We start from the raw sequence: 27,093 nt of genomic DNA on the forward strand, positions 1-27,093 counted from the left end.
TTCATCAGTGTATTACCAGATGATTTCAAGCTTCTTTCTAGGTTCAAGGATTAGATCATAAAAGTATCACATGAGAATTTGTCAGCAGCAGTTACAAATGGGATGCAGAACAGAGGAGTCTTTGGGAGATTTTAAGGCTTCTGTTCAGAAGATTAAACTCAAATATTGGACTAAACTGTGCCTGAACAGAGTTACTCTGGAGGCTGTGAAGGGCCAGGGGCTATTTTCCTCTTGGCAACCCACAGAGGAAGGTGTAACCGCCACTTGGTTACTCTGAGAGGAGCTGGTGTCGGCAGGGGAATAGGGCAGATAATGCAGTCCTGTCTATAAAGTGGCTACTGAGTAAATTGGAGAACAGTGGAGAAAATGCCTTGACTCGCCAAGCTCTGTCCTTAAAGGTAGCACAGTGTAGCTCCAATATGAGTGAAATGACTTTCACAAAGGTATCTTGTAGGGGCTGATATTTGTGATATAGTTCATGCCATTTAGTAAAGCATCCTCATGTCTTCTGGGGTTGATGTTTTGTATCCTGCAGACAGGACAATTACACACATAAGTAAAGCTGCTGATGCCAGCAAACTGCCTGGCAAGAGTCAAATTAGGGTGATTAGACCCATAGTTTGCCAACTCTTTGGTGTTTGCTTTTGTATCTGCAGATTGTGTGGGATGCAGGCAGCACTGAGTACGGGCTGGGTGGGAGCTCAGCATGACAGCTGCCTGCACTGGGGTTGTCAAAATGGACCCACTGGGAACCCCACGCTGCGTGGTTGCCCAGGGGGCAGCAGCTGATCGGTGGAGCTGACCCCTCTTAGCCAGTGCTTGCTTGTCCCAAGCTTTAATAACACGTTGCAAATGTGTGTGAATAATTGAAACTAAAATGCTTTGCAGAAGTAATTGTTAGCTGAAGATAACTCTGAAAATGTTTCACTCTCTCACATCTTCATGCTCACACTTCGCTTCACCTTTCTACCATACATCTGGCACATCTATACAACCTCTCTTTCCTCCCCTCATACACAGTCCCTCTTTCATGCCACTTCCTTACAGAAGACACACCAGAGTGCCCTGCAGGTTCAGCAGAAAGCTGAAGTGTTGCTACAGGCTGGGCATTATGACGCCGATGCAATCAGAGAGTGTGCCGAAAAGGTGGCCCTGCACTGGCAGCAGCTGATGCTGAAGATGGAGGACAGGCTCAAACTTGTCAATGCCTCGGTGGCCTTCTATAAAACCTCTGAGCAGGTGAGTATCATATCTGTATCATAGCACAGTGCTACAGCCTGGGATTTGGCTCCCAGCATACAGTGCAAAGGTCTTGCCTCTCCCCAAGATCAGTGGTGCAGTCTCTCCACTCTTCCAGAGTGTTAAACTGTTCCAAATACCTGCTCTGCTAATACCACTAAGCAGCAGTGCTCCTCCTTCTCCCTTTTCCTTGAGTAATCCCAAAAGTAGGAAGAATGTTGCTTCGGTGAGCCCCGCTTGCCCTTCAGAGCTGCCCTTTGTCTTTTTACATATGTTTGCATGTTTCCATCCACACATTAGAGCATAGAAACCTTTGTGTCACCTAAACAGGGCCCGTCTTGAGCCCTGTGGTGACTCCCAGCTGGTAAACACCAATGCGAGTGTACTCCACGATGTAGCAGTACTGGTAGGTGTGGGGTTTCTACTCTGACCCTGAGTGCAGAGGTTCTTCTGCCAGCAAAGGATCTCACAGCAGTGGCAAAATTAACTGAAAGGACATTTGCTCCCTCGTCATAGCAATGCTAATCCGCACATGGAAACCAAAGTTTGAACTAGTCAAAATTGTTTCTCTGACAAGTATTGCAACAAAAAACCCCAAACCAAACGAATAAAAAAGGCATCAGTTTGCAGTAACATTTATCTTAAAGTTTTCTGTGAAGCAGTGTAATTCTTGAAGTTTTGTTTTATTTGTCCCCTTTCCCAATGGTAAGAATTTCTGAAATCCTGCCATTTTAATTTCAAGTTCTCATGATATCAGAGTTAGTTTTCCTTGAGTACTGCTTGCAATTAATTGCATGTTACTTTGTGAGCAGTACTAGCCAGTGTTTTCACTAGTAGTTAAACACCACCATGCCAAAAAAGATGCCACGATATGAAGGGATTTCTCTTAAATCATCTGCAACACAGATAATTACAGCAGTAAGCATTATATGTTGACACAACTTCATTCCAGGTGTCCATGAATTGCAAAACGCGTTCCAGTTGGCTGCTGATACGGTGGGATTATTCATCCCTTACACAAACAGGTGCCATTTGTATTGTAGTTGGTGAGAATTAGCGTCATGGTGTGGATACTCGAATAGCCTTCCCTGATGCAAGGCTGATTACTGCAGCCAGACAGTTCGTGTTAGCATGGACATTGCAGGAACCTGTGGTTTTATACAAAAGGCAGTAGTGATTTCCATTAAATTTTCTATTGTTATTACCACACAGTTAGTTCCTCAATTAGAGAACCAGACATGGGAAGTTTTTTAGCACAAGTAAATATATCATTATGAAAAGAGATTCTTTTTTTCTTAACATTGAGGCTGTTATCCTTGGGCCACTTTTTGGTGTCATTTGTTTAATGCATTTTTAAGATTGTTTAAGATTAATTCATTCCTTATAATGAATGTCTTTCACTGTGAAGAGTTTCAAACAGATTTACAGTCCCTGATGCATTCAAGATTGAAATGAATTACTGCTGGTAGAGGACTGTGAGAAATGAAAACCATTAAGGGATTCATTAACGCTTTAGACAGTCAAATGTGCTGGCCAAAATATGCATAGCCAGTAATTTATCAGTTCAGTCTCTCTTCCTGTTTCCAAGTTATACACAAGCATACTCAGTGCCCACCAGTTCATTCATTAGTTGTGTCTATTCAGCAAATGTTTAGGACAAAGATCATTCAGTCTTCGAATGCTCGTAAACTCACTGCTGAATGTAGTCTGTCGTCTTCTCTTGGGCTGCATGACTGATCTACAGTCCTTAATGGTCTGCTCCCTGACTGGATGACAGTGGATTGAGTAATTTACTGGAACCTGAATTCTACGAGTCTCTAGAAAAAATGGCTAGAAGGGTGGAGAGACTGTCACAACCAGCCAAACTTTTTCATGCCTGTCTTCCCCAAGCATGCTGTTCTTGGTATAACTGGTGGAGCTCTGGCTTTCAGATAGCCCAGTTTCTCTCTGACTTCATTGACAGCCCACTTCATATTAATTTCTCTCATTGTCTTAACAGAGAGATTATATTTGCCTGTGCAGGGACCATCCTTTCTGAAAAGAGATGTGGACCCCAGGCAGTCCATCTACTTTCATTTTTTAAGTCACTAAAGTCCAATAGAGTACCAAAATTTTCAAGAATTAAGAATTAAAATGGAAATGCTTTTCTGTGCCTGAATAACACATGGGGCATTTGCTCTGCAATAAATGTTTGAGGGTGAGTGCTGGTTTGCATCCAAGCAAGAAGATGATTTCCGATTGTCAAATGCATCAAGTCCTTGAACAGCCTGGCAGCAGAGTAAGTTGATCAGTTCACCAGTTTTAAAACTGAGTTTGATGTGTACATGAGTGGAGTTATATGAAAATGGCCTGTGATAGTGGGGAGGATTGGCGGGTGACACTGGCGTTTCTTCCAGACTGTACTCTTGAGCATGTAATGTCCTCTGAATTGTAACTGTGTTCATATAAAAGTTGCAGAAGTGAGCGAGAAAAGGGTGAACATGGTTAGCTGGACCCCCAGCAATAACTGACTGCATCTTGAGTAATCTCAGCAGTGGAGTGTGTAGGAAGAGCCCTCTGAGAGAGAAGAGGAAAGTTCCAAATGGTCCTGAAAACTTTTGCATTTTTTTCAGTGTCTGTAACAGGCCACTAAGAGTCACTCTCTGCACCACAAAAAATTCAGCCTTGTCCGAGGCCACTGCACACACAGTTTCCAGACTGTGTTGATTTATTTATGTCATTCCCATTATTCTACCAAGATAGAAGATACTTCTGTAAGCCCTGTGCAGACAAACACCTGCATCCACCTAGGTTGCAGCACTGATTTAATGTCTATTGGTTTCCATCAGTCTTTACAAAAGCTGTATAGGGAGCAACTAACATACAGCTGAAGAGAATTAGTTCCAGCTTCAGACTTTGTTTCAGGAAAGTTTTTAAACATGTGTTTTTCTTTAAGTATGTGCTAAGTCTCTTGACTTCAGTGGGATTTAAACACATCTAAAGCACCCTTCCACAATAGGGATTGTTTCCTGAATGATCCACTGGGGCCAACACTGACCCCTGCCTTGATTCAACCTTTTGAGCTTCCCCTCGATTATCCATTGGAAGAGAAGAAGGATTTATCACCCTTAAACCAGATTAATTGCATCCCAAACAGTAGAGATCCCTATGGGTAAGAAGAACTGCTAGATCATTCTGTCCAGGGCCTGTTTCATACCCACTTATCATCCATGCCATAACCCACAGTCCAAAACATTTAGATTTGAAAAGTTATTGGTCATAGATTTTACTGAATATGTTACTCCTGATTATGATTGTAGATAACTTAATTGTTGTGCTGTGGGCATGTTTCAGGTGTGCAGCGTATTAGAGAGCTTGGAGCAAGAATACAGACGGGATGAAGACTGGTGTGGAGGTCGAGATAAACTTGGACCAGCAGCTGAGATAGATCACGTCATCCCTCTGATCAGCAAACATCTGGAACAGAAGGAGGCTTTTCTCAAGGTCTCATTTTAGTTCTCTACTAAATCAGGAACACTCCCTGTTAGGTAGTCAATTCAGAGCAGCGTTGGTGAGTTTGCGAGGAGGGTCTGAGGTGTGATTCCAGTTCAGCTGCTGGCTGGCTGTATAAGCCCTAGGCCAGTTTCACGCTGTTTAGTAGGGTTAATAAGCATTATCATCAATGCATATCTCATAAAGATGTCATCAGGACAAATTAGGTGGTATTTGCATTGCACTTGGAGGATGTTAGTTGTTGTGCTGGTTCAAAGTTCAAATTCTCAAAATTGCATATGATGAGCATTATAATTGACAGGTGTTGGCTTATACAAACCATCCAGCATTTCAAATTCTGTCCTCCAAGCCAATAACTGAAGAACTGCTAACAACTGAAGCAATTATGTGTCTGCGAGGCAGCACCAGGATGGGGACAGAGATTTCCTCCTGCCTTCCAGGTGCTGCTTTGTAAGAACTGTGGAGCTGACAGGCTGACAAGTCAATTGCCAGCCACCCTCCCACCTTCCACTAAAGCTGATATACAGCATGAAACTACACTTGCAGGCGAGGCTTTAGAAATTATGCTTCTAGATGGTACATTTTTTGAAACAATGAGTACTTTTCTTGAGAGATGGGTTAGTTCGGTTAGATTGAAAATGTATGATGTACTAGCTCTTTACAACCAGTTGTTTTATTACTGTCATTAATTTGCCTTGATGTATAAAATCAGCCACTATATTCAAAATGACTCGTGTTTAATACACTTATGAGGCTGTTAGTTTATTAGCTGAGTTTATTGACTCTTAGCTGAAGCTCTCATGTTCCCATATGAAAGAGAACTTCTCCCCACAAAATAATGAGAGAACTCCCTTGGGTCCCCTTTGCTTTCTTTGCCCATCTTTACTGATTCTTTTTGGTGGGGGCTGTTTTTCTTAGGCCTGTACGCTGGCAAGAAGGAATGCTGAGGTATTCCTCAAGTACATCCACCGGAACAATGTCAGCATGCCCGGAGTAGCAAGCCATACAAGGGGGCCCGAGCAGCAAGTAAAAGGTTGGTGCCCTGGTGCAGTGAGAGCATTGAATGTTTTGTTAGCTTCCCCTTTTGCTGTGTGGTCATGCTAAAGTTTGTGAACATGCTGAGAAGGCACCTGAAGTTTTGCCATCTGCTGTCACTAAAATCATACATGTGCCTGACGCCTTTAGCAATGGTAGTGAGGTCTCTCAGAAAGTGATCCCTCCTCTGCTAGGCATGAAAAAGGAAAGGAGTTTGAAACATGGGCTCTGTCTGGCTTCTCTTGTCAGGAGAGTCCATGGGAGTGACACTGTGCCATCCCCCATCGTTTGGTTGTCACCTGAGATGATCAGACACTATTTTGCCTTAATATCTAAAAAATGCATAAGCAAATAAGCATATATCAACTACAAGGTCTAGACGCATCCTGTTGCTGCTGAGCACTGGAAGAAACCAAGGCCCAAACTTGTTTGTCCCTAGGATGGATCTGCTCTTTTTTTTTGTCCCTGGAATCCTGTTTGATGTCCTGCCACATCAAACAATCACCAGCAAAAGTATCTGCTTGTAGTTACTTTTCTTTGGTCAAAAGAGCACCATTTACAATCAGATGATACATCTGAGATGTTTGAAATGTTTCCACTCCCCTGCTGCAAGGTACTGATAAGAACGAATAAAGTGATTCTGCAGAAGTAAACCAATTTTCCTTATTATGATTGGCTTTCTTACAAGCTGCAGAAAGATACAGGTTAAAAGCAGTGCAGTCATTATATATGTGAGAGGGATGGGACCTTTGGTTATACACAGAAGGTGAAAATGGTGCTACTGAAGAGATTATTTTCCTTCCTTTCTTTCAATACAAGTTCTGCAATGTTAACATGACTTTGTTCAACTTTCCCCTGCTACTGTGTCAAATGCTTGTTGCTGTTGTTGTTGTGTACTTTTGTTCCCTGCAGTTGAAAATCACGGGAAAATTAATTAAATTCTGACTCGGCAAGCCCTTAAATATGCACCTGATATAAGCTTGTGAGTGTTCCTCACTGAGCTTGTTTGAAATTACTTACATAAAAGTCAGCTTGTATATTAGTCTTTTTCTAAGCCAAAGGTGTAATTCTTATGCTTGCTGAGTCTATTCACATAAAGTCTTTGAAGTGGACACTTTAGTTTAGAATAAAAGCATCATTTAGTGGGATACTTACTGTGCTTCCAAAGCATTCATTAATACAGAACAAAATTAGTTTTATTTGGCATAAACTGTTTGTGCAGAGACCTGACCTAGAGCACCCGTGACAAGCTCCAAGTTCATATTATTCAGACAAAGTTCCCGCAGCAGGGACTGGGCTAGGTTTTGCAATTAACTGAAGTATTACAATTTTTTTTACCGTAATCAGAGTCACAGTAAATGGAGAGGGATACATCCATATCTGTTTGTTGCTGCCGGTCTTGATGCAAAAGTGATGAATATCAGTACATTCAGAAAGGGCATAGGGTGAGAGAGGTTATTAACAGGTGCTGGAAATGATCGTAAGTCACCGTAAGTGGTTGAGAAGCCAGATTGAATGTTTAATATAAAAGAGTATGGCTGCTGCCTGGGCTGTGTGTGCCTAAGCTCCCTCTCGTGGATGCTCCACTCTGCGGATAAGGGCAGGAGGGCCGCCATGCCTCACCTGCTGAGGTAGCTACCAGAGCTCCGTACCCAAACACGGCTGGGAAGAGCCAGGCCGCTGCCGGCTACACATGACTGAGCTCGGTTTAATTAGAAAAGCTCAGGTTTAACTAAGGTTTATGTCAGTTATATAGTGTAAATCTCTTGCACTCTCTCTGTATATAGCATTTTCAGTTAAACCCATGGTACTTTTTAAAGAGTTAAATCGCACCCTTTTATCAAGTTGATTCAGTCTGGCTGAGCACTTGGGTTTTGAAGAAGAACACCTATGTCCTAGACTCCAAGGAGCAGCAGGTCTCCTGCCAGTCTGTTCCTGAACCTGGGTGTTTGTCATATCCCCGTCATACAGAAAACAGTTTTGAAGACCAATACCAAGCCTCAACCCAAAATCCTAGCCCAGCAATAACTGCACAGAGGGTCGTGAGGCAGCACAGCTGTATAAGAAACCTTACCAGGTATGTCAAACGGGGGGCTCAGGTCTGAATTAAATTCAGTCATGACCAGAGCTCTGCATGGGACAGTAAGCTTTGGTGCTATGTGCTGGGTAGCCTGTGGCCGGAGCAACAGACAAGGCAGTAAAATGGCAACTTCTCCTGTGTCAACCAGTAGTAGACTCCTGAAATAAGCAACAGAAGAGAACGAAAGGACTAGAAATCATGTACCCCAGTGTATACTAGGGTAAATCCCAAACTCTGTTCTAGCATCTTCTCCTTTACCAGATAACCCTGCAACTGCAATTTTTTGGTTGTTTGGTTTTGTTGTTTGGTGTTTTTTTTAAGCAGCCCCTTTGAATCAATGCTTGTTTTTAAGAAGTTTAATCTCAGGGGCTCTGCTCCTGGCAGTGCAGTCCAGGTAGAGTGAGTAAATTCATCTTTTTATGGCTTATTTCTGTACGTACTCACAGAATCACTAATCATGCAGATGTTTTCCTTTGCCCTACAGCTATTCTGAGTGAGCTGCTGCAGAGGGAGAACAGAGTTCTTCACTTCTGGACCCTGAAGAAGCGGAGATTAGATCAGTGCCAACAATATGTTGTCTTTGAGCGCAGTGCCAAGCAGGTAGTGTAAAAACCCCACTTTTTCTTTCTGTCCTGGCAGTGTGTAAATATGTCTTTTATCTGTGTAGTACCTCTGTGTGGCGTTCCTGTTGCAATCTCAAGTTGTATTTAAAAATGATAACATTTGAAAACATGGCAAATGTAGATTTTTTTAAAAACAACTTAAGAAAATTCCAAAACCCGACAACAAAACTCAGTATTTTTGCCAGATCAGATTAATTTCTGGATTTGTTCCTTTGTTTCAAAATAAATATAAGAGCAAACTTGTTTTATTGAGCTGTTACTGAATAAGAAAACTGCTTTCCCTGCATGCAGATTTATCTGTATATAGGTAGAATTCCCTACATTCCTTTTTCTCCCAGGAAACGTACAGCACCTTTTGTATCCTCTCCCACCTGCTTTGATTACTGTAGTCTTTTTATGTGTTCCTACAAAGTGTTTTAGTATACACAGTATTAAGTCCCAATGGATTTGATATCCTTTATTTGGCGGATTTTTTTTGTCAGAGGATTAGTTCTTGAAATACAAAGACTGTTTGTTTTGTTTTTCCTTTGGTTGTTTTTGACATTCACAGGCCTTAGACTGGATCCAAGAAACAGGCGAATATTACCTCTCTACTCACAACTCCACAGGGGAATCAGCAGAAGAAACTCAGGAACTCTTGAAGGAATATGGGGAATTCAGAGTACCTGCCAAGGTAAACAGTGACTTTAATCTAATTATGGCATCTGCCTTAGTCTATGTTTATGATCCTGTTTCAATGCCTTAAATCTCTGTAATAGTATTCACTGGATTTTGTATTTTTCTCCTGACATTCCTAGCCCAGAAGATAAATGTCTGTTGAGAACTGTGATCTTTCATTTTTAGCAAGACAGAGGGACAAAAAGGAGGTTTTCTCCCTCTGGGTCTGTACTGGGTAAGGAGCATTTTTGCTCTGATCAGAAGGAAAAGAAAGTCCACTTGCATACAGAGTTCACAACAGCCTAATGAGACATACCCTAATTCCGTCCTTAAACAATCATACAAGAATGGTATAGAGTAACTAATTGATCTGAACATATCCAAGGTCATGTTGGATTCCCTGTCTCTTCTGTCATTAAAACCACAGTTTGTTTCATTAATTCCAGCTGGGTTGATCACAGACGATCATTTATCTCATTAGAAATAATCTGCTGATCCCAACCAAATACTTTAAATAAATGGGTTTGTAAACTCCAGGGTGAACATTTTTTAATACAAAGCTGCGTTACCAAGAATCTATTAATTTATATGGAGCAATTCTGAGAAATCTGGTGGGGTTCACAGAGGAATGGTGATTGGATCTGCTTCAGACAAATTAATTCAAGCCATAGGTAATTCACAGACAGTGAATCCACAGGGGTATTAACAGTCACTGATAAGGATCTAAATTGCAGAGTTGGACTGCAGCAAGACTGTGGCTTTGGTATTATGTAGCTTCATTTCACTGTGTCCTGAAATTGATCTTCTGTAATCCTTAAATTCCTCATTAGGCTGTCCGTACTTGCGTGGGTTTGAATCACGGGCTTTGTGGTGTTGTTCTCCCCTTCCTTTTTCCTTAGCTTACATGTTTGTGAAAACGGGAGATAACTAGTGGTGGATGGAAGTTAATTTAATCAGACAGGACCCGTACAACATTCCTTTAACAGTGCTCCTGGCCACTAACCACCCGTAATCAGTCCACCTGAAATCATGTTTCGGTTTATAATTTAATTTTGATGAGAATAATCCCGATTCATCCTGAAGTTTCCAAACTAATTCTACTCTTGACTTAGACTAGGACTGAGTTTTATACCTTGTTCCTTGTTGACCATTGCCGGCTGTTGCTTACACTGACGGATCTGATCTTGCTCCCTAGGGCTCTAGTAAATCACTTTCCTACTGCTGACCTAGAATATTTTCAATGCCACGTGCAATCTGGTAAATGCATGTCACTCCCAGACGGACGTTATTCTCAAGTTAAGCTGTATGTGAAAACCTTCCCGATCCAAATAACTTTCTGGCCAAACCAATTGTTCGGAAAGCAAAACCACCAGTAGCTTTTGGGAATGAAACACCCTTTAAATACAATAGGAAGTCAGATTTTTACTTCTCCATACCTAGCCTTGCTTAAGTACTCAATTATTTGTTAAGATGATCTCTGATTCAGATATTAGTTTATTTTGCTAGTGAAATTTCTTGAATTGTTTGAAATCTGCTAGCTGTTTTCTGGTCTGACATGCATTTGTCCATTTGTGGCCAGATTGCTGATGATGTCAAGTACCTGATAGCATGTCTCACTGCAGACAGAGTGGAAAGTTCTCCCCATCTCTGAAAAGCAGCTTGCCAGTACTTCTGGGGATAAAACTGATTCTCCTTTTGCTTTTGAGGAGTAACATGCATGTTACAGCTGGAGTGCAGTCTGTACAGTTGATATCTCAGTTTTTATAAGCATTTTGTACTTGAGTTGGCTCGACATAGGGTCCAGGCACCTTCAGTTCCTAGGATAGATTTGGAATACAAGCTAAAATTTAACTAGCTCTTTTGTGCCAGATTTGGACAAAGTTCCTCAACATAGAAAACCATAGTGACTAAGGGGCAGTCAGAGCCCAAGTGGAATAGAAAAGACCTCTGGAAAGTTTGGGGTCTCAGTGTGTGTTTTGGAGTTCAGGCATCTTTTAGTTTTTAATGCACTAACTGGAGCTAAAATACTGATGGGAGATCTTATGTAGACCATGATTTTGCATTTAAATTCTGTTTGTTTCTGAAACAGAGTAATAGTAACTCAAACTCACTTCCTGGACTGAATGTGGTGTATTAATGACCTGTCTACGCAGGTCTGTAGAACCACCTAGGTATGGATTCAGAGTACCTTGGTGTATTTTATGAAGTGTGATTTTTAAATCCTTTCTTCTACTCCAAGGCTTACAAAAAATAAGGTTTTGGTTATGGGAAGGAGGCATGTCTAGCTTCCAATATGTTTTCCTTATGTGTTTGTGTGTGTGTGTGTGGTTTCAAAACATGGACTTTTTCTATCTCCTGCAGCTTCCTAAGTGTCCTTATAAAAATGTCATTCCTTTCATGTTTTACTGGGCAAAGTTTAAAGCATCTGATTCTGTATAAGATGAAGTACAGACACTCTTTAATGATGTACAAAAATTTGTGAGCTGCTTCTGACTGCTGTGTGAATTAAAAGCAAAGGAAATAATAATGCAACATAACCAAGGACCATATTTTGGGCAGCAAACAAAGGAGAAAGTGAAGCTCCTCATCCAGCTGGCTGACAGCTTTGTAGAAAAAGGACATATACACGCCACTGAAATTAGGAAGTGGGTCACCACCGTTGATAAACGCTACCGTGACTTCTCTCTCAGGATGGGGAAATACCGCTACTCCCTGGAAAAAGCCCTTGGAATCAATACAGAGGTACTGTAAGTCCATGTCCTGCTGGGGTTTTATACCAAAGCTGAAAGTCATAGATGGAAGTGAAGGCCGTGGTATGAATGCTGCAGGTTATCGTGTGTCCATTAGAAACATTGAAAACCTAGCCAACCTACCTAGCCAAGCTCAGAACTGTTTCTGAAGAGAAAAAGGATTTTTGTGGCAGATCAGTGATATGAGGAGACAGATGAAGATCAGAAAGACTTTCTAAATGAATGTTTGCACCATTCTTCAGGAGACAATACAGCTACTGGGAAAGAGGGGAAACACATTATTTGAATAAAAGTCTGTGTTCATTTTAGCATAAGCCATAAATCCTGCTCCCACACCGTTATTTTGAAACAAACTCAGTCTTTGGCTGTAAGTTTCCATTCTCTCATCTTTTAACTAACCAAAAAAAAATTATCCCAGCCTTATCTCTGAGCTCTTTTAGGTGATTGAAATGGAGCAACATGAGAGAAACAAAAATTAGAACCTCCTGCTATTCCCTGGCCACAGTATTAAGGGGGAGTGCCCAAGGCAGAAACACTTAAAAACATTTCAGTCAACCATCCTTCAAAATTACATATCAAAGAAAGAGGAACAAATTCCCTCGCATACACCCTCAAGATACCTTAAATGTACTATTCCTTGGTTTACACAAAGTTACTAACCACAGTCTGGAAAGGTATTTCCATGGCATGGTATTTCCTACTTTACCAGACTATTTATGAAGTCCCATACTAAACAACTATTTAGATGTGAAGGAGCAAGGTAAAATTTAGTCATTTGTCATCAGTACCTATTTCTAGGTAGGAGTAAGAGTGAAGACTATTATAAAAACCATAGTTGGCATGTTGGCATTTTTTTAAGACTTCTCCCTCACTTTCCCACCTTCTCCTTCTCACTGCACTTCTTCTAAATCTCCTTTTAGAATTTCCTTCTTTCTGACATTGGTATCTTTATCTTACTTTTGTCCCTTCTTATCCATTTGATCTCATGAACATGCTACATTTTGCACAACAGTAGGGTTACAATGAACTTAAAATCTGTACTGTCACTTTTTCTAGGATAACAAAGACCTAGAACTAGATATTATTCCAGCAAGTCTTTCAGACCGGGAGGTAAAGCTGCGAGATGCAAATCATGAAGCCAACGAAGAAAAAAGAAAGTCGGCCAGAAAGAAAGAGTATGTACCCAAACACTCACAGTCTGTCATCACACATTAAGAGTGATTCTATGATGTTTGCATGACTAGAACTGACCGACAGTCCTATAACTCCTTCCAGCTGCGGAGCACTTGAGTCTGCAGGTTGTGACTTGTAGGCTAGAGAATTCCAGAACATACAGGTTGAATGTCTTTTGGTTTTAATCAGAAGTTACTTTTCAAAAGGGAAAAGAGTGAGTCAAGGACTTCAATTAGACCTTGATGTCATGGAGATACTTATTGTCATGATTTCTTCCTGGCTGTATGTGAAAAGTAAAACGAACAGAAAAATTAAAACCATCTTTATATGTCTAAGTATCCTCTAAACTCCAGTGACATCCAGAGGAGTTAACTGTGTTTCAGTGAGACAGGAGTTCACTTGAAGTTTAGGTTCAAATTTCAGTGGGTGTAGAACTGAGAGAACTGGAAGTGTTTCATATTAAAGGAAATATTTGGAGAGTGCTTGTTGCAGTTAAGTCTAGAAACGGTCTAATTTCACAGTATTTTGTCTTAATTTTTCTGTGAGAATATTCTGGAAAGCATCTATATGTACGATCCTTCTCAGCCCTCTGAAATTGTCACTACAGTGCATAACCTGATGAGAAACTGTTTCTGCTTTAGGGAACAGTGGTTACACTTTGTCTGCCTGTGGCACATTTTCAAAACATTGGGCATTTCTACTTTGAGATGCCCAGCCTCAGGCACTACAGATGTGGTTGTTGGGCTTCCCAGCAGTCTGATTTTCTCCAGTTGAATACCAAGTGGTCCAAGCCTCTTCAAAGTAGTGGTGTCTCCCCAATCCATCTGTATTGCCACTGAAGGTCAAGTTTCAGGGTGACTTCCCGTAGACTGTTAGTGAAGATGCAAATGTTGTCAGTGAATCTTAAGTCCTTACTCCAGGAGAGAAAAAAATCCTGAGAATCAGTTGACTGTTAAGGATGGGCATGTAGATAGTAAATCACAGCAGCTGCAGAAATGCAACTTAATAGAATTTTATGCAGAAAAGATATTTAGAAAATAATCCTACAAGGGACTAGCGTATAAGGTGGTATTTTGTTCATGGAGCTGAAAGGTGCAAAGTGAGGCAACTGAAGGCTTAGGGTGGAAGTACACTGATTCATGAAGACAGCAGGAGGATGTTTTGTTTTCTGTTCATTGTACAAATGCCTATAATGTCCAAAACACCTGAAATACTTTCTTTTTTCAGATTCATTATGGCTGAGCTGCTTCAGACAGAAAAAGCTTATGTCAGGGACTTACACGAATGTTTAGAGGTAAGTTACAGCTTGGGAAGTCTCCAGTATTTTCAGGAAGGACATGGTATCCTTTGTGGTGGTGGTGTTCACTATTCTGCGAAGGCTGATCTTGACAGGAGTCTGTGGGGAGGTACCACCATTGGTGGCTAGCTGCAGAGCTATGTCCTGCTGGTGGTGGGAGCTGGGTGGGTAGCAGAGGGAGCTTGTCTCCCACGGGCAGATCCTTGCCTTGTGCTCGCCGCGCGTGGCTGTAAAGGTCTGCACCTCCAGGGACAACCAGTGTGCCTTTATGTACAAAGCTGCGCTGACCCCTGCAGAGTGAGACCAATGTCCTGAGACTCAGTAAAGACCTGTATATTTGCACATTGACCTGAAATTTCTTGGTTTCTAGTCTGTTTTGAATCATGGAGCATTTTCTTAAGAATTCAAATCTATTCCTTTGGATTACCTCATGCTAGAGAAAAAGCTGTATTTGCACTGTCAAACACCTTGCCTAGCTCTACAGCAGGGTGTTCCTGAAGGGGACTGTGATATTCAGGGCAAAAAGCAGAATGTATTTCAGTGAAGTCTGTCAGTTTTCACATTCCTGCAGTTTGAAAGAGATTTTTATGTATCTAATGCTACTGAAGTGGCAAATCCAGCTTATCTTTCAGCTGTTTCTGCCTGCAGTTTTTGGACACCATCAGTTGGACAGCAAAGACAGGTGGTGTTGGCATGTTTCTGCTTTTTCCTCAGACAGCTTCTGAGTGTCAGCATTTTGAATTTCTCTGGAGAGCTTTCTGTGACACTGGAACATTTTTAAATTTTTTTAAGCTTGTTTGTTTAATCTCAAAGTACCTAGTTTCCTTGTCAGCCTGTGCCTTTGGCAATAAACCAGGGAGATGGATTCTTTTTCACTGCATTTATTCACAAAGCTAAGAATTGCTGGTGTCTTCCAGACTTACCTTTGGGAAATGACAAGTGGAGTGGAAGAAATACCCGCTGGGATCCTTAATAAAGAACACATCATCTTTGGCAATATTCAGGAGATATATGACTTTCATAACAAGTAGGTTTTCCTAACAGTTCTGTTAATGTTTACTGACTAAGGAAACCAAAGGCATGTGTATACCTATACATCTCTATGGTGTCTACAGTGAACACCTACAGAACAACGCACCCAGGAGTGTAAAGAAATTGATCCAGATTTGCAAAATAACGTTTGATTTCTTGTTTTATTTCTTTTACAAAAATGAATTGCATCTTAGTTTAAACTTCACCTTCAGCTGATTAACAATGTTGAAGGCATGTTATTGCAATGCTTTGTAGTCCTATACATGATGTTCATCTCACAGCACTAGATCTAGTCTGGAAGCTTGCCTGTCAAAAGTATGATCTCTTGGAAAACAAGGCGGGGGGAAAGGAATGGTTGGCATGAGCTGGGTTAATAAGTAGCTTTCCTGCCACTTCTTGGAGACTCTCTGTATTTAATCTGTAACTAACAGTAGTCCCTTTTATCAAGAACAGACTGTGTATCAGATCAGCTTAGAGAGCATTGTTTCCCTGCTATAATGTGAATGCAATAGCAGTTATAAACTTAACATTTAGGGGTGCTGGATCACACAAGTTCAGTCTGAATTTCAAAGTCTGTTTTCAAGTTACATATCAAAACCAAAGCAGTTTGAAAAACAAATCAGAAAACCCTTCTCTCTTGAAGTTCTGAGAGACTTCCAGTGCTTCAGCCAGATAAACGTGCCATCACATACATGTAAATATGGTCCAGCAGAGGCTGCCATATGCACGCTTTTGTGCAAGCAGCTTCCAAGCATATTGGGATAGTAGATTCAAACTACACATTACATTAAAAAGCCTTTAATAGATGAGTTGACTTCCAGCCTACAAAAATTGCCCTGTCATACAGTATTATTCTCCTATTTGAAACTATGCTAGGATCACCCAATTGCCTTCCCACTTCCCCTCACTTTGTAGCGCTCTGTCTTCTTTTGAAGACAGACCCTGACTGATGACATCTGATTACTCTCCTTTTTGACTTTCCCTTGCTCCCAGCTAACACCCCTTCAGCCCTCAGTCATGCCCCTCATCTCCCTGCTGCTGTCATTTGTCCTTTCTGTGACCCATCCTCCTCCAGCCTGCTGCTCCTCTATCATCCTTTTCCCACTAAAACTTCTAGCAATGCTAAAATAAATTGCCCCCCACCCTTGCCTCCACCATCATCCTCCACAATCTTCTCCTTTGGCTGGTGATGTAAAGGCATCGCCCAACCTGATACAGTTGCTTCTGCAACTTGTGTTTCACGTTCCTCTTTCCACCTAATCATTGTTCAGGGCTCTATCTGCAAACAGAGATGTCACTCGTAGTACAAGGTGCTGCGAGAGACTTAATTACAAAATCTATATTTTGGGAGTTTACCACTTACCTGTGAAGTATCAAGCTTGTTTAAATTGTTGTCCTTTGCCCCGTGTGCTGAGTTTGGTGATGGAAATCTGGCAGCTTTGGGCTTCTCATTTTGCTCTTCCTCTGAACTACTGCACAAGATCATTTTGAAGATTCATAATCTCGAATATCACTTTGCAGTCCTGAATACACTGACCCCCAGTAGGGATTGCTGCCTTTTCCTTTCTAGTCGAGTCAGTCATGAGTGTGCTCCAAAAGCAAAGCGTACCTTGACAAGGAAACACTTTGCCAGTGGCAGGACACTTGATTAGCCTTATAGTCAAGATACAAGTATTGATCATTAGCAGTGATTAACTCATTGGTCATTCTGCTTCTCCTGGGTATTTGACTGTAACTAATTACATCGTGTGTTCTTTTTTTCAGCATTTTTCTGAAAGAACTAGAGAAATACGAGCAACTGCCTGAGGATGTGGGCCACTGCTTCGTCACCTGGGTAATGAGGCTTCTTCTTTTCATTATTTATTCAAATTAATTCTTCCGGCACAGATGGAAACAAGCTGGGAATAGGTGCAAGAGTTACGTCCTTAGTGATAAGTGAGATTAGGAGCTAATCTGGAAGTATGACTCCTTTGTCCTTCACCTCTCCTGGGGTGAAGGGTTCCCTCCCTTAACTCTTCTCCTGTGCAGTGGTGTGAAGACTTTCCAGAGCCTCTCTCCTTGTCCTGCACTGACCAGCACAGCTTTTACCTCTGGTGGTTCCTGTTTAACAGGGCTTCATCAAAACAAACCTGTGTTTAGGCATGACATTCATTTCTTTGTGAAGGGTCCTGGGAGACTGGACATTTAAAATCTTAATATACCCCCTTAGAGAATTTTAGTCATGCCATAAGACCTCTACAAAGGCATGAACGACATATTTTATCAACACTTTTCTTCAGAAATTAGTGTCAAATTGCTGAGCCACTGTGCTCTCTCGTTCCATTACCCAATGCCAGGATAATTTCCAACAGGACTTTGAAATCTTGATGCTAAGTCTTCATGGGTGTAGGAGGCTCCAGGAATTGGCTACAGTCATTTATCTGCATGAAAGCTGTGCTCTTTTCAAAATATTTACCACACAAATCAGCTATCTTCATGTTTTCTCTGAAGGTTTTATTCATATTTCAAAGCTGGGAATTAGTATTTATATTATAAATAAAAAATAAATAAGTTCATTATGGAGCGTTTTCACTTACCAAAAAAATGAGCATGTTTGGATGATTTCAAATGGGCTTTTAATTTAAAAACATGACACAAATATTGATTAAATGGATTCAGAAATATTGTTTACAAAGAAGATGTTTTATATTTATGAAAGATGAACACATTTACTTATCGTTCTGTGCAAAATCTTCTTAGTACTTTTAAGATACTACCACATCATCTCTGCAATAGTACATGTCCAGAGCTGTGTGTATGGTTACAGACATACATACAAAGCTGCCTGCCCAATTGTAGGGTCATGTTATTTTGATACCTGGTATAAAAAAAATGCAACAGTAATAAAAGGAGGCCATCCTCCTCTTCTGTTTGCCTACCTCTCGCAGAGACCAGAGTTCAGTAAAACGAAACTGCTCTAAGGCAGGAGCGCAGACATGCTTTTAATTTCCTCTTAAATGAATTAGGAAATGAAATGCAAGGCACATTAGGAACATGAAATAGCACAACATAAAGTTTTGAGCCATTAAAGTCTGAATCAAGGCAGGAAAAGCAAATTTGGGCCAGGCGTCACAAATCTGAGCCAATCTCAAGTAAAAAATGTTGGCTCGAGCCAGTTTAAGTGGAATCTTTTGCCCAGAGTTTCTACACTGGCTGTATCTGCAAGTAGGTGATAGACCCAGCATTTCATGACTGGGTTTCAAGACCTGCAGACGTTTGGATACAATCTGTGTAACGTCATTAGAGCTCTTAGAAATTGTTTTATAGCTGGATTAAAGTTTTAGGCCTTCCCTCTGTAACACTTGTTAAAGAAAGCCTCCCATAGCTGTTACACGGTGCACCTCATTCCCCTCAGAACTGCTCAGGTAAGGTATGAATTCTCTGTAAGTCTTCTGTTCTTAATTTGCGATTCTTATGTTGCTTTGAGAGGTGGGGATTTATCACCTGTATTTATCCTGGTAAGCCTTAATGAAAGACTGTGCAAGCAGAGAAATAGCTTATCTTGCTTTTCCCTTGATGTTTGTTTTCACAGGCAGATAAATTTCAGATGTATGTCACCTACTGCAAAAACAAGCCTGACTCCAGCCAGCTCATCCTGGAACATGCAGGGACTTTCTTTGATGTAAGCATCCATTGCCATTTTCCTTCAGCACGCATAGTGCAGTTGAAACACCTTCTCTTTACATCTGAGCAACGGGTTCCTTTCTGTGCTTTGGCATTTGGGTTTTTCATTCCACTGCAGATATCACATGCTGTGAAAACTGATAGGCTGTGATGTGATGTGTGATCTTCATCGGTGTGGCAGGTCATTTTTAATGGAGACACATATTCTTATGGGAACCTTCGTGCATTTTTCAGACCCAATCCTTTCTAAAGATCTGGTTTAGATGTACTCTCTACTTCTAGGTAAAATGAAAAGCAGATCCCATTATATTTTATGACCTGAAATCCCTAAGTCCAAAACAAGATCCTGTCCTCCTGCGAATTTTACCCACCCTATTAAACATTTGCTTCATCATGCTGGTAAGGGACTCCATTGACTGCAATTAGACTATTTCCCTTACAAGCACTACACCTGGTGATAAACATGTGCAGGCTCCAAACCCGATTTTGTAGGCTGAGAAAAATCTTTAGAGTTTTTGAGTACTTTTAAACTAAGCTTTCCCTCTGATTTTCAGAACCTCATCCATTTTTTCATGCTTATCTGCTAGCTTATAGCTTTAATTAGTTGTCTTTCTGAAGAAAAATGCTAAGACCTCTTTTCCAAAGCACTGAAAATCTTTTTACAAATGTAACCACTCAGCTGGATCCAACCTGCCTGACATGAATCAGCTCCTCTGGGTTTCGTATGTGCCAATGGTTATAGCATTTCAATTAAATTCAACACTGAAAATCTCACATGAGCCAAAAGAAAAGTCATGAACACCTTTTTCTTTTGCCTTGTTTTTGCCTTGCTGTGCCAAATGGTCTAAAAGTAGAATTGAACTAAAAGGGATTTTCCAGGAGGTGGCGCTTGAGCCTGTTGAATGGTTTGTACTGGTTGGTGACTCGGGGAGGGTTTGAGCCACCTTAGATGTCTATCAGTGTGGTTCGCACAGGTTAAAAGCGTTTGTTCTGCTAAGCTTTTCCACTCCAGGTCTGTATATGGGCTAGAAACCTGCCTGAAGTTGCTTAATAGAGAATATTCATGTGTCAGCATCTGCTGTTTTGCAAGGGTAGATGTTTTCCTTCCATTGGTGGGAATTGTGCTGGGCTACCCAGTGATGCCTGTGCAAAAAGAGAAAGCTGGCTAACCCCCCCCAAAAAATCCTCCAGGAGTCATTCAGTCTGACTAAGGTAGTGCAAAGTATTTGTAGATCCTTCTTGATTTTGGAGTGGCAGTGGTTAAGTGGCAGGACAGGGGACAGTCTGGCCCAAGGAATATGGGAGAAAGGGCTGGTTCTCTTCTTCCAGGAAGAACCTGGAATTTCCCAAAACACCCTGATGACGAGAGTGAGTTATCTAGAATAACACTCCTTAGTAAGAAGCCTGCTCAAAGATCACAATTGTACAAGCCCTTAAATTGCATAAACTGTCATAGAAAGCCACCTTTGAGAGGAAAACAAGTAGTTCCAGTAATCTGTCTGAACCCTTCAAGTCCATGGAAAATTTGTAGCTTCAGGTGTCATTGCAAGGGCTTCAACTGGTGGAAATCAGCATATTATTGAGGGGATAGAATTGATTTTAGCATTTGTCCTGAGGACCAAAGCTCAGATAACAAAGGCAGACTTTGGTTCAGTCATCTATATGCTTCTGCTATTTTGAATATTTTTTTTCCTTTAAATCTTGGAAAACATCAGTAGTTATATTCAAGAAGCCACAGGGCATCTTTAATTTGCATGACCAGCATTTACAGAGTGGAACACGGTAAAGCTTATTGACTTTGGTAGCATTGTAGAGCATCATGTTTCTGCATGGATGATGGTTCTTGGACAGTGTCTCTGCTGAGCTAGAGTGTCCTTTAAGAAATGGGCAGGGGCACAAGTAGGGTCTCAGTTTCTCCTTAATAATATTTTTTTCTGAAATTGCCTGCAAAAGATTTGTGTCACGCATCACAAAACCTAAATGTTTCATGAGATCTTTAGTGCTGAATCTACTCAGCAAGCCATTGGTCTGTACACTCAGTTCAGAAGGCAGTTTGTCCTCCTACTAAACAACTGTACACAATTAGATGACTTACCTTAATTTGTGAATCTCTTCAGACATTTGATACAAAATCTGGGTACTTTATCACTGCTTCATGGTAAATTCAGCAATTCTTATGGTATGAAATTGTATTGAAGTATTCCTGTCTCCATGTTGTCCATCCAAGAACCTCTGAGTGTCCTGTGCTGGCCTACGCAGAGGATATTTTTGATGTTTTTCTGGGATTCTGTCATTGCATGTAAGCCTACACATTGATCCTGTTCTGCTGCTCACCTGGTGTGCAACACAACTGCCAGCACATGGTGCCTGTCAGATACCTCCATTTCTTCCAGGCCCTTGGGACACATTTCCACCCAAGAAATAACTATATTTGTGTCTAATGGTGAGCCATGGTTCACTATAACGTGATCCAAGCTTGCTTAAAACAAGAAGCAGAGCAAAGTAGAGAGCGCAGAGCCTGGTGGCTAGCTTGCTTCTGAAACCTGCCAGCTGCTTCAAAAGCTAGCTCAGATATCTCTCTGCTTCAGAAAGCACTACCATGCTATACCCTGCACAGACCTCTCCAATTTCCACCTCCACCCACAGCAAGTTCAGACCTCTCCAGTTGTTACAAAGTCAACCCAAGATATGCTCCAGCAGGCTGCCATCTTACTCCAACACTTCAGGCACCAGAGAGAGGAGCTGCAGGGAGAAGGTCCCTTTCCAGCAGTGTATTTGTCCGATTGCCATGTAGCAGTGCTATTGCTTCCCTGCTGCGGGTTCCTGTGCAGCAGGGACAGCTGTCACTCCACCAACCCACTCTGTCTCTGCACAGTCTGACCGGGGAGCATCCTGGCAGAGCAAGGGATGCTTGAAGGGGAGGCACCTTGCTGGGAGCATGCTCTGCTATTCAGAGAGCTGGGAGGAAGGAATAGCGCTAAACTGATTACTTGGATCCTACAAAAACAAGTGTATTTAGCCAGCTCCAGGAAGTTCACAGACATGGCCGAGGTCTTGCTGGCTCCTGCAGTTACTAATTGAGTCTCAGCCATGTGCTCGGCAGACACTGTCCCTGTTTGGAGCCAGCCGTGACTCAGCTTCATGCAAACTCCATTAACCCCCACAATGACTCCCTTCCCTTTTGGGTCTTGTTCATGGCACCAGAGAAATTATTTTCTAAAACAAACTTGCCTAGTAAAAAAAAAAATAAAAATCTGTTGGCACATTGTGTGAAAAGTGGCTATTTTTGCATCCCAGCATAAGGATAAACACTGGAGCTAAAAAAGCTTGTAACCTCCCTAGTACTCAGCAGAAAATCAAACTGTATACAGAAAGAAAATCTCTGTTCTTGGCAGCTCTTCCCCCTTCATCTTGTAACTTCTTCCCTTCAAATTTACCCTCCAGGAGCTGGAGATAAGTCCCATTCTCCCTCCCCATCTTCTCCCTTAGAAACGGAGGATTTCCTGATGGCCAGGAGGCACGCCCAGGGCCTGGCAGAGACAGGAGGAATTCCAACCTGTTCTATTTCAGCAGAGAACCTGCCCCTGTAGGGCATGAGTTTGAAGTCTTTTAGATGGCTAAATATGTGCATTAGGATTTCCAGAGCTCCTAACTCCCACTGGAACTAGCTGGAGGGAGGCAGCTGGGCGCTTTGCAGACCTCACCAGGTGCCCATCTGCAGTGTCTCCCAGATGCCACCTCAGAGCAGCACAGATCTGTCAGGGCTGTGTCAGGCCTGTTGCTCCCATGTGGGTATTTCAGCTACCCCAGGGCTCTCAAATGGTACTAGACACTTATGTTTAGACAGCTAAATTACACCCTACGCGTGCAATTTAATTTAATGTCACTCCATTTTAATTGAATGCTAAGACTCTGCTTTCAGCCTTTGTAGCTAGGAGAAACCAGTTGACGTGACAGATAAGTCATATTTGAGTCAAAGCCTGTGTAGTTTACTCAACATAGCCTTAGCCTGACTTGCATAGGGCCCCTGCAGTTTAAGTGGCCTTAGGGGGACTCTGCACTTTATTGCCAATCTCTCTGAAACCACAGTTATTTGCATGTGAGCTTAGAGAGAGTTAAAAAACTAAACAAAGAAATGCAGAGATCCAGAGCTAAAATTAGTTATGGGTGGTTCTGTCTGGCAGGGGGTTAATAGTTTTTCCTGACTGACTGCTGGTTTTATCTCTTCTAGGAAATTCAGCAAAGACACGGTCTGGCCAACTCTATCTCTTCTTATTTAATCAAGCCTGTCCAGAGGATCACAAAATACCAACTCCTACTGAAGGTACCTTAGTGAGCTGCCCTAATCAGTTCATGCTGAGCAGTTCCTAGATGTGATGAGTTAACTTACTCTTAAGGTTGCTGCTTCATCAGCTGTTCATGACCTGTAAGCAGCTACTGCTGAGCTGCCACTCCTACTTCCCAGGTCTGAGCATTGCAACAAAGTGTGAAATCAGGTTGGGTGTTTTAAAGGAAAAGACTCACAGAAAGGGGAAAAAAAAAAACCCAGTAAAAACCCGGTCACCCATTTCGACTGAGTTAAGTAGCTTAACCATAAAAAGCGAGAACTGGGAAAGGGAAATTGAAGAGATGACAGAACTGTTTACTTTCCTTCTTGCTGTTTGTGACATGTAATAATTTAATTCAGAGCTTTAATGACAGCAGTAATGAACTTTGGGAAATTTCATTGACTTTTAACTGAGATTCTTTCACTGACATTAGATTCTGTTTGGGAGCTGACACTTTTGTGTTTGAAAAACAAGGAAAAGCTTCACATGCAAAGCAAAGGACTTCCAAGTCAAACATTAACATTGCCCATTAAAAAAAAAAAAAACAAACCAAAACAACAACCTTTATTAGTTTGTTGTAAATTGGTTACAGGTTTTTGCAGTATCTTGTGAGTAGGTGAATTTTAGATCTAACTTAATCAGCCACTGTTCACTTCAAAGTAGTAAAGCAGAGAAGAAAAAACATCTGGGGCATAAGGGAAGAGAGAGATTCTGACTTTGAAAAGCTAGGACCAGATATAATGCTTGCATCTCTTTGAAGCTTCCTGTGTATATACCAAAGGAGTGGTATGCTGTACTAGGAAGGTACTTACTGAGCCCATTCAATGGGGTGACAAATCTGTGCTTTGTGCCAGTTTACTAAAACAACACACAGGTTTACCATAGTCTTGTGAGTGCTGTGGGACAGCGAGCCTGCACTGCACAAACGGTCTGCTAAAGGAAAGGCTAAAACACCCCTTCAGGCATTACCCCTTTGACCTCCTCCTCAGGCGAATCTTTCCTGAAGGGACCTCCCCGCCCTGGGCAGAGCCCGCTGCCAGCCCTGCCTGCACCGTGGTACTCACCAGCACTGCGGGAGCAGGCAGGGGTCCCTGCAACCCAGCTGGCGCAGCCGGGCTGACTGATGTCTGCTACATGGGCATAAGTCTTCAGAAATCTTCTGAGTGCATGCTCTCACTCAGGAGCACCTTGTTTGGTCTTGCTTTATAGTCATTCCCCTTTGATCCCCACTCTCTGTGAGCGTCCACAGCGCGTTTAGATGCAGTTCAGCTTTCTCCCGTCACTGTTAGTGAAGTGGTTGCATGTAGCAAGTAACGCAATGGGGTATAAAGCCAGCATGTTGGTCAGAGTTTGTTTATACATGTTCTGCATTGCTTCTTAGGAACTGCTAACCTGCTGCGAGGAGGGCAAAGGAGAACTCAAGGATGGCCTGGAAGTGATGCTCAGTGTCCCAAAGAAGGCCAACGACGCAATGCACGTCAGCATGCTGGAAGGTAGCAGATGGGCAGGAGGTCGGGGCTGGGGAGGGACCCGTTGATAAACGAAGCCTTCTTGTAACTTGTGTAGAAAGTTAGTACAGGTTGACTGTAGCAATACTGTTGATTGATCATAATACTTCCTAGCTCCCTTTTGATATTTCTCCAAAAGTTTTGGAAGAATAAAGCTGGCTGGGAAGTTTTGGGGTTTTATTTAGTTATATCTTATGTGTGTGTATATATGTATTTATATGTGTTTAGGTACATATATATGTGTGTGTATACATATACAATGTATGTATATATTTGGTTAAAACACTCTTAATGAAACAAAACCCCCCCTTCCTGAAACAGTATCAGTTTAGCTGCTGGCAGCTGTAACAATTATTGTATGAAAGCATTTCTAAATACTGTCTCAACATTAAAAAAAAAAAGTTCTGGTTTTCCATGTCAAAACAGCTTGTGTTTCAAAATGTTAGTATAATTATCCCAAAGATTAAAAAAAAGAAAAAAGTGTTATTAAAAAGTATTTCAAACTTACAGAAAATAATATTTTGATTGCCCCAAAGTCTTTTATTGGCTTTTTGATGTGTGGAGTATTTGTAAAATTTAAAAATTTTATTCTGGACAGAGATGCTTTATTGTCTTTCAAACATTTTCTTGGCCTGGGAAAATAATTTCCAGCCTGGCTTGAGTCAGAACTAGGAAACAAAAAGAGTACTAAAACAGGCAAGAAAAGGGAATCGTGCCAGTAGCTAAGCAGCACATTAAACCCAAGTGATTAAAATTGCAGGGGGGCAAACTGACCCAGCATAAGTAGAAACACAATAAAGATGGTTTTAACTGCTGTGTCTGATGAAAAGCAAGGTTTCCCAAAATAATGTCTGGGTAATCTGTCCCCATGAGATGGCCAGCACCATGCAATAATAAAGCAGCAGAGATGACTTTGTTAGGCTAGACAAGCACTTGGGCAGTTGTCTTCTGAATAAAACATTATTCCTGAATAGCTGGAGCAGGGACCAGGGCTGCTTGCTGCTCTCCCAGGGCTGTCTGGCATGAGTAACAGCAGGCTGGGCTGGTGGAGGAGCAGTCCCCAGCCCTGGAGAGGTGTGACCCACAAGCTGCTGAGGCAGGAGCTGCTGAGACAGCAGCTTGGAAGGCACCTTGCACCAGGGACTTCCTTTTCCCTCAAGCCTCCCAGTTATGTGGAGGGAGTCCTGTGATTCTCAGCCATGTGAAGGTTTTTCACCTGCAGCTTGGAAGATGAGAAACTCCTCCTGGAAAGCTTGTTTCAGACACAGTACCAATTTGGTCTCATAGATATAGCTCCCCCATGCCACTGCTGTGGGCTCATGGGCCCTTGGAGGTTGGGTTAGCATGCTTGAAGGCATCAGGGTATGGTGGGGCACTCCCAGCCACCACACGTTATGTTTCTCTGAATTTGCTTGACCTGCATAAGATTCCTTGCATTGCAGTTCTGTGTACAGTAACCACCACTGAAACCTTTATAATATTTATCTTTAAGTAATTACTACTACACTTTAGCAGCAGTCTCATTTAGCACATCTGACATATTTGCCTCTGGTGAAATAAATATATTGTTGCAGTAGGAAAAAAAAAATATCACTGGGGCAATGTATGCCCATTAATGTCCTTTCAGACTATGCATAAAAAAGGAGAAAGACCTTTCTTTTCAAGTCCTTACTGCTCTGGTGTTTCTGGGCATTACTGGTCCAAAGAACAAATACAAACCAATGTATTTTCTGGTTTTAGGGTTTGATGAGAACCTGGATGTCCAAGGAGAGCTGATTCTTCAGGATTCCTTCCAAGTGTGGGATCCCAAGTCTCTCATTCGAAAAGGCCGTGAGAGGCATTTGTTTCTCTTTGAAATCTCTTTGGTGTTTAGCAAAGAGATCAAAGATTCTTCAGGACACACGAAATATGTTTACAAGAACAAGTTACTGGTGGGTGTGGCTGCAAAGAAAATATTCTGGGTGTTGTGTTTCTTGTACGTAGAGCTGGAGTTTGGGGGATGGCTCGCATGTCCGCATGCTGGGTTGGGGATACTCATGCCACCTGGAGGGGCTGGCTCTGGGCCCTGCGGGGCTCACCTGGAAGCCAAGCTTGCAGTGAGTCTGGAGAGGTTTAAGACAGTGAGATGTGAAGAGTGGGTGGGAAAAACAAGGAGGATCACTCAAGCCATTCACTTCCTTGCCATACCCTGGTGGTTTTCTGTTTATCTGTGTGTA

At 41.8% G+C, this 27,093-nt stretch overlaps 1 protein-coding gene across 7 annotated transcripts in view; it reads left to right on the plus strand.

Annotated features, from left to right (window-relative positions):
* KALRN (kalirin RhoGEF kinase) overlaps positions 1–27,093 on the plus strand; it is a 515,104-nt gene that overhangs the window by 347,795 nt on the left and 140,216 nt on the right. For 6 of the 7 annotated variants that reach the window (XM_075757089.1, XM_075757095.1, XM_075757087.1 and 3 more), the window contains exons 17-30: positions 1,021–1,239; positions 4,573–4,722; positions 5,650–5,764; positions 8,331–8,446; positions 9,020–9,142; positions 11,686–11,868; positions 12,933–13,051; positions 14,277–14,343; positions 15,264–15,373; positions 17,143–17,212; positions 18,950–19,039; positions 23,273–23,365; positions 24,751–24,862; positions 26,618–26,808. In XM_075757089.1, coding sequence (XP_075613204.1) covers positions 1,021–1,239; positions 4,573–4,722; positions 5,650–5,764; positions 8,331–8,446; positions 9,020–9,142; positions 11,686–11,868; positions 12,933–13,051; positions 14,277–14,343; positions 15,264–15,373; positions 17,143–17,212; positions 18,950–19,039; positions 23,273–23,365; positions 24,751–24,862; positions 26,618–26,808 — 1,758 coding nt within the window. The remainder of the gene's footprint in view (positions 1–1,020; positions 1,240–4,572; positions 4,723–5,649; positions 5,765–8,330; positions 8,447–9,019; positions 9,143–11,685; positions 11,869–12,932; positions 13,052–14,276; positions 14,344–15,263; positions 15,374–17,142; positions 17,213–18,949; positions 19,040–23,272; positions 23,366–24,750; positions 24,863–26,617; positions 26,809–27,093) is intronic. The other variant, XM_075757085.1, reaches the window with a different exon arrangement.

The sequence above is a fragment of the Balearica regulorum genome, chromosome 6 (genome assembly GCF_011004875.1).
Source record: "Balearica regulorum gibbericeps isolate bBalReg1 chromosome 6, bBalReg1.pri, whole genome shotgun sequence".
In the NCBI taxonomy this organism is placed as follows: domain Eukaryota; kingdom Metazoa; phylum Chordata; class Aves; order Gruiformes; family Gruidae; genus Balearica; species Balearica regulorum.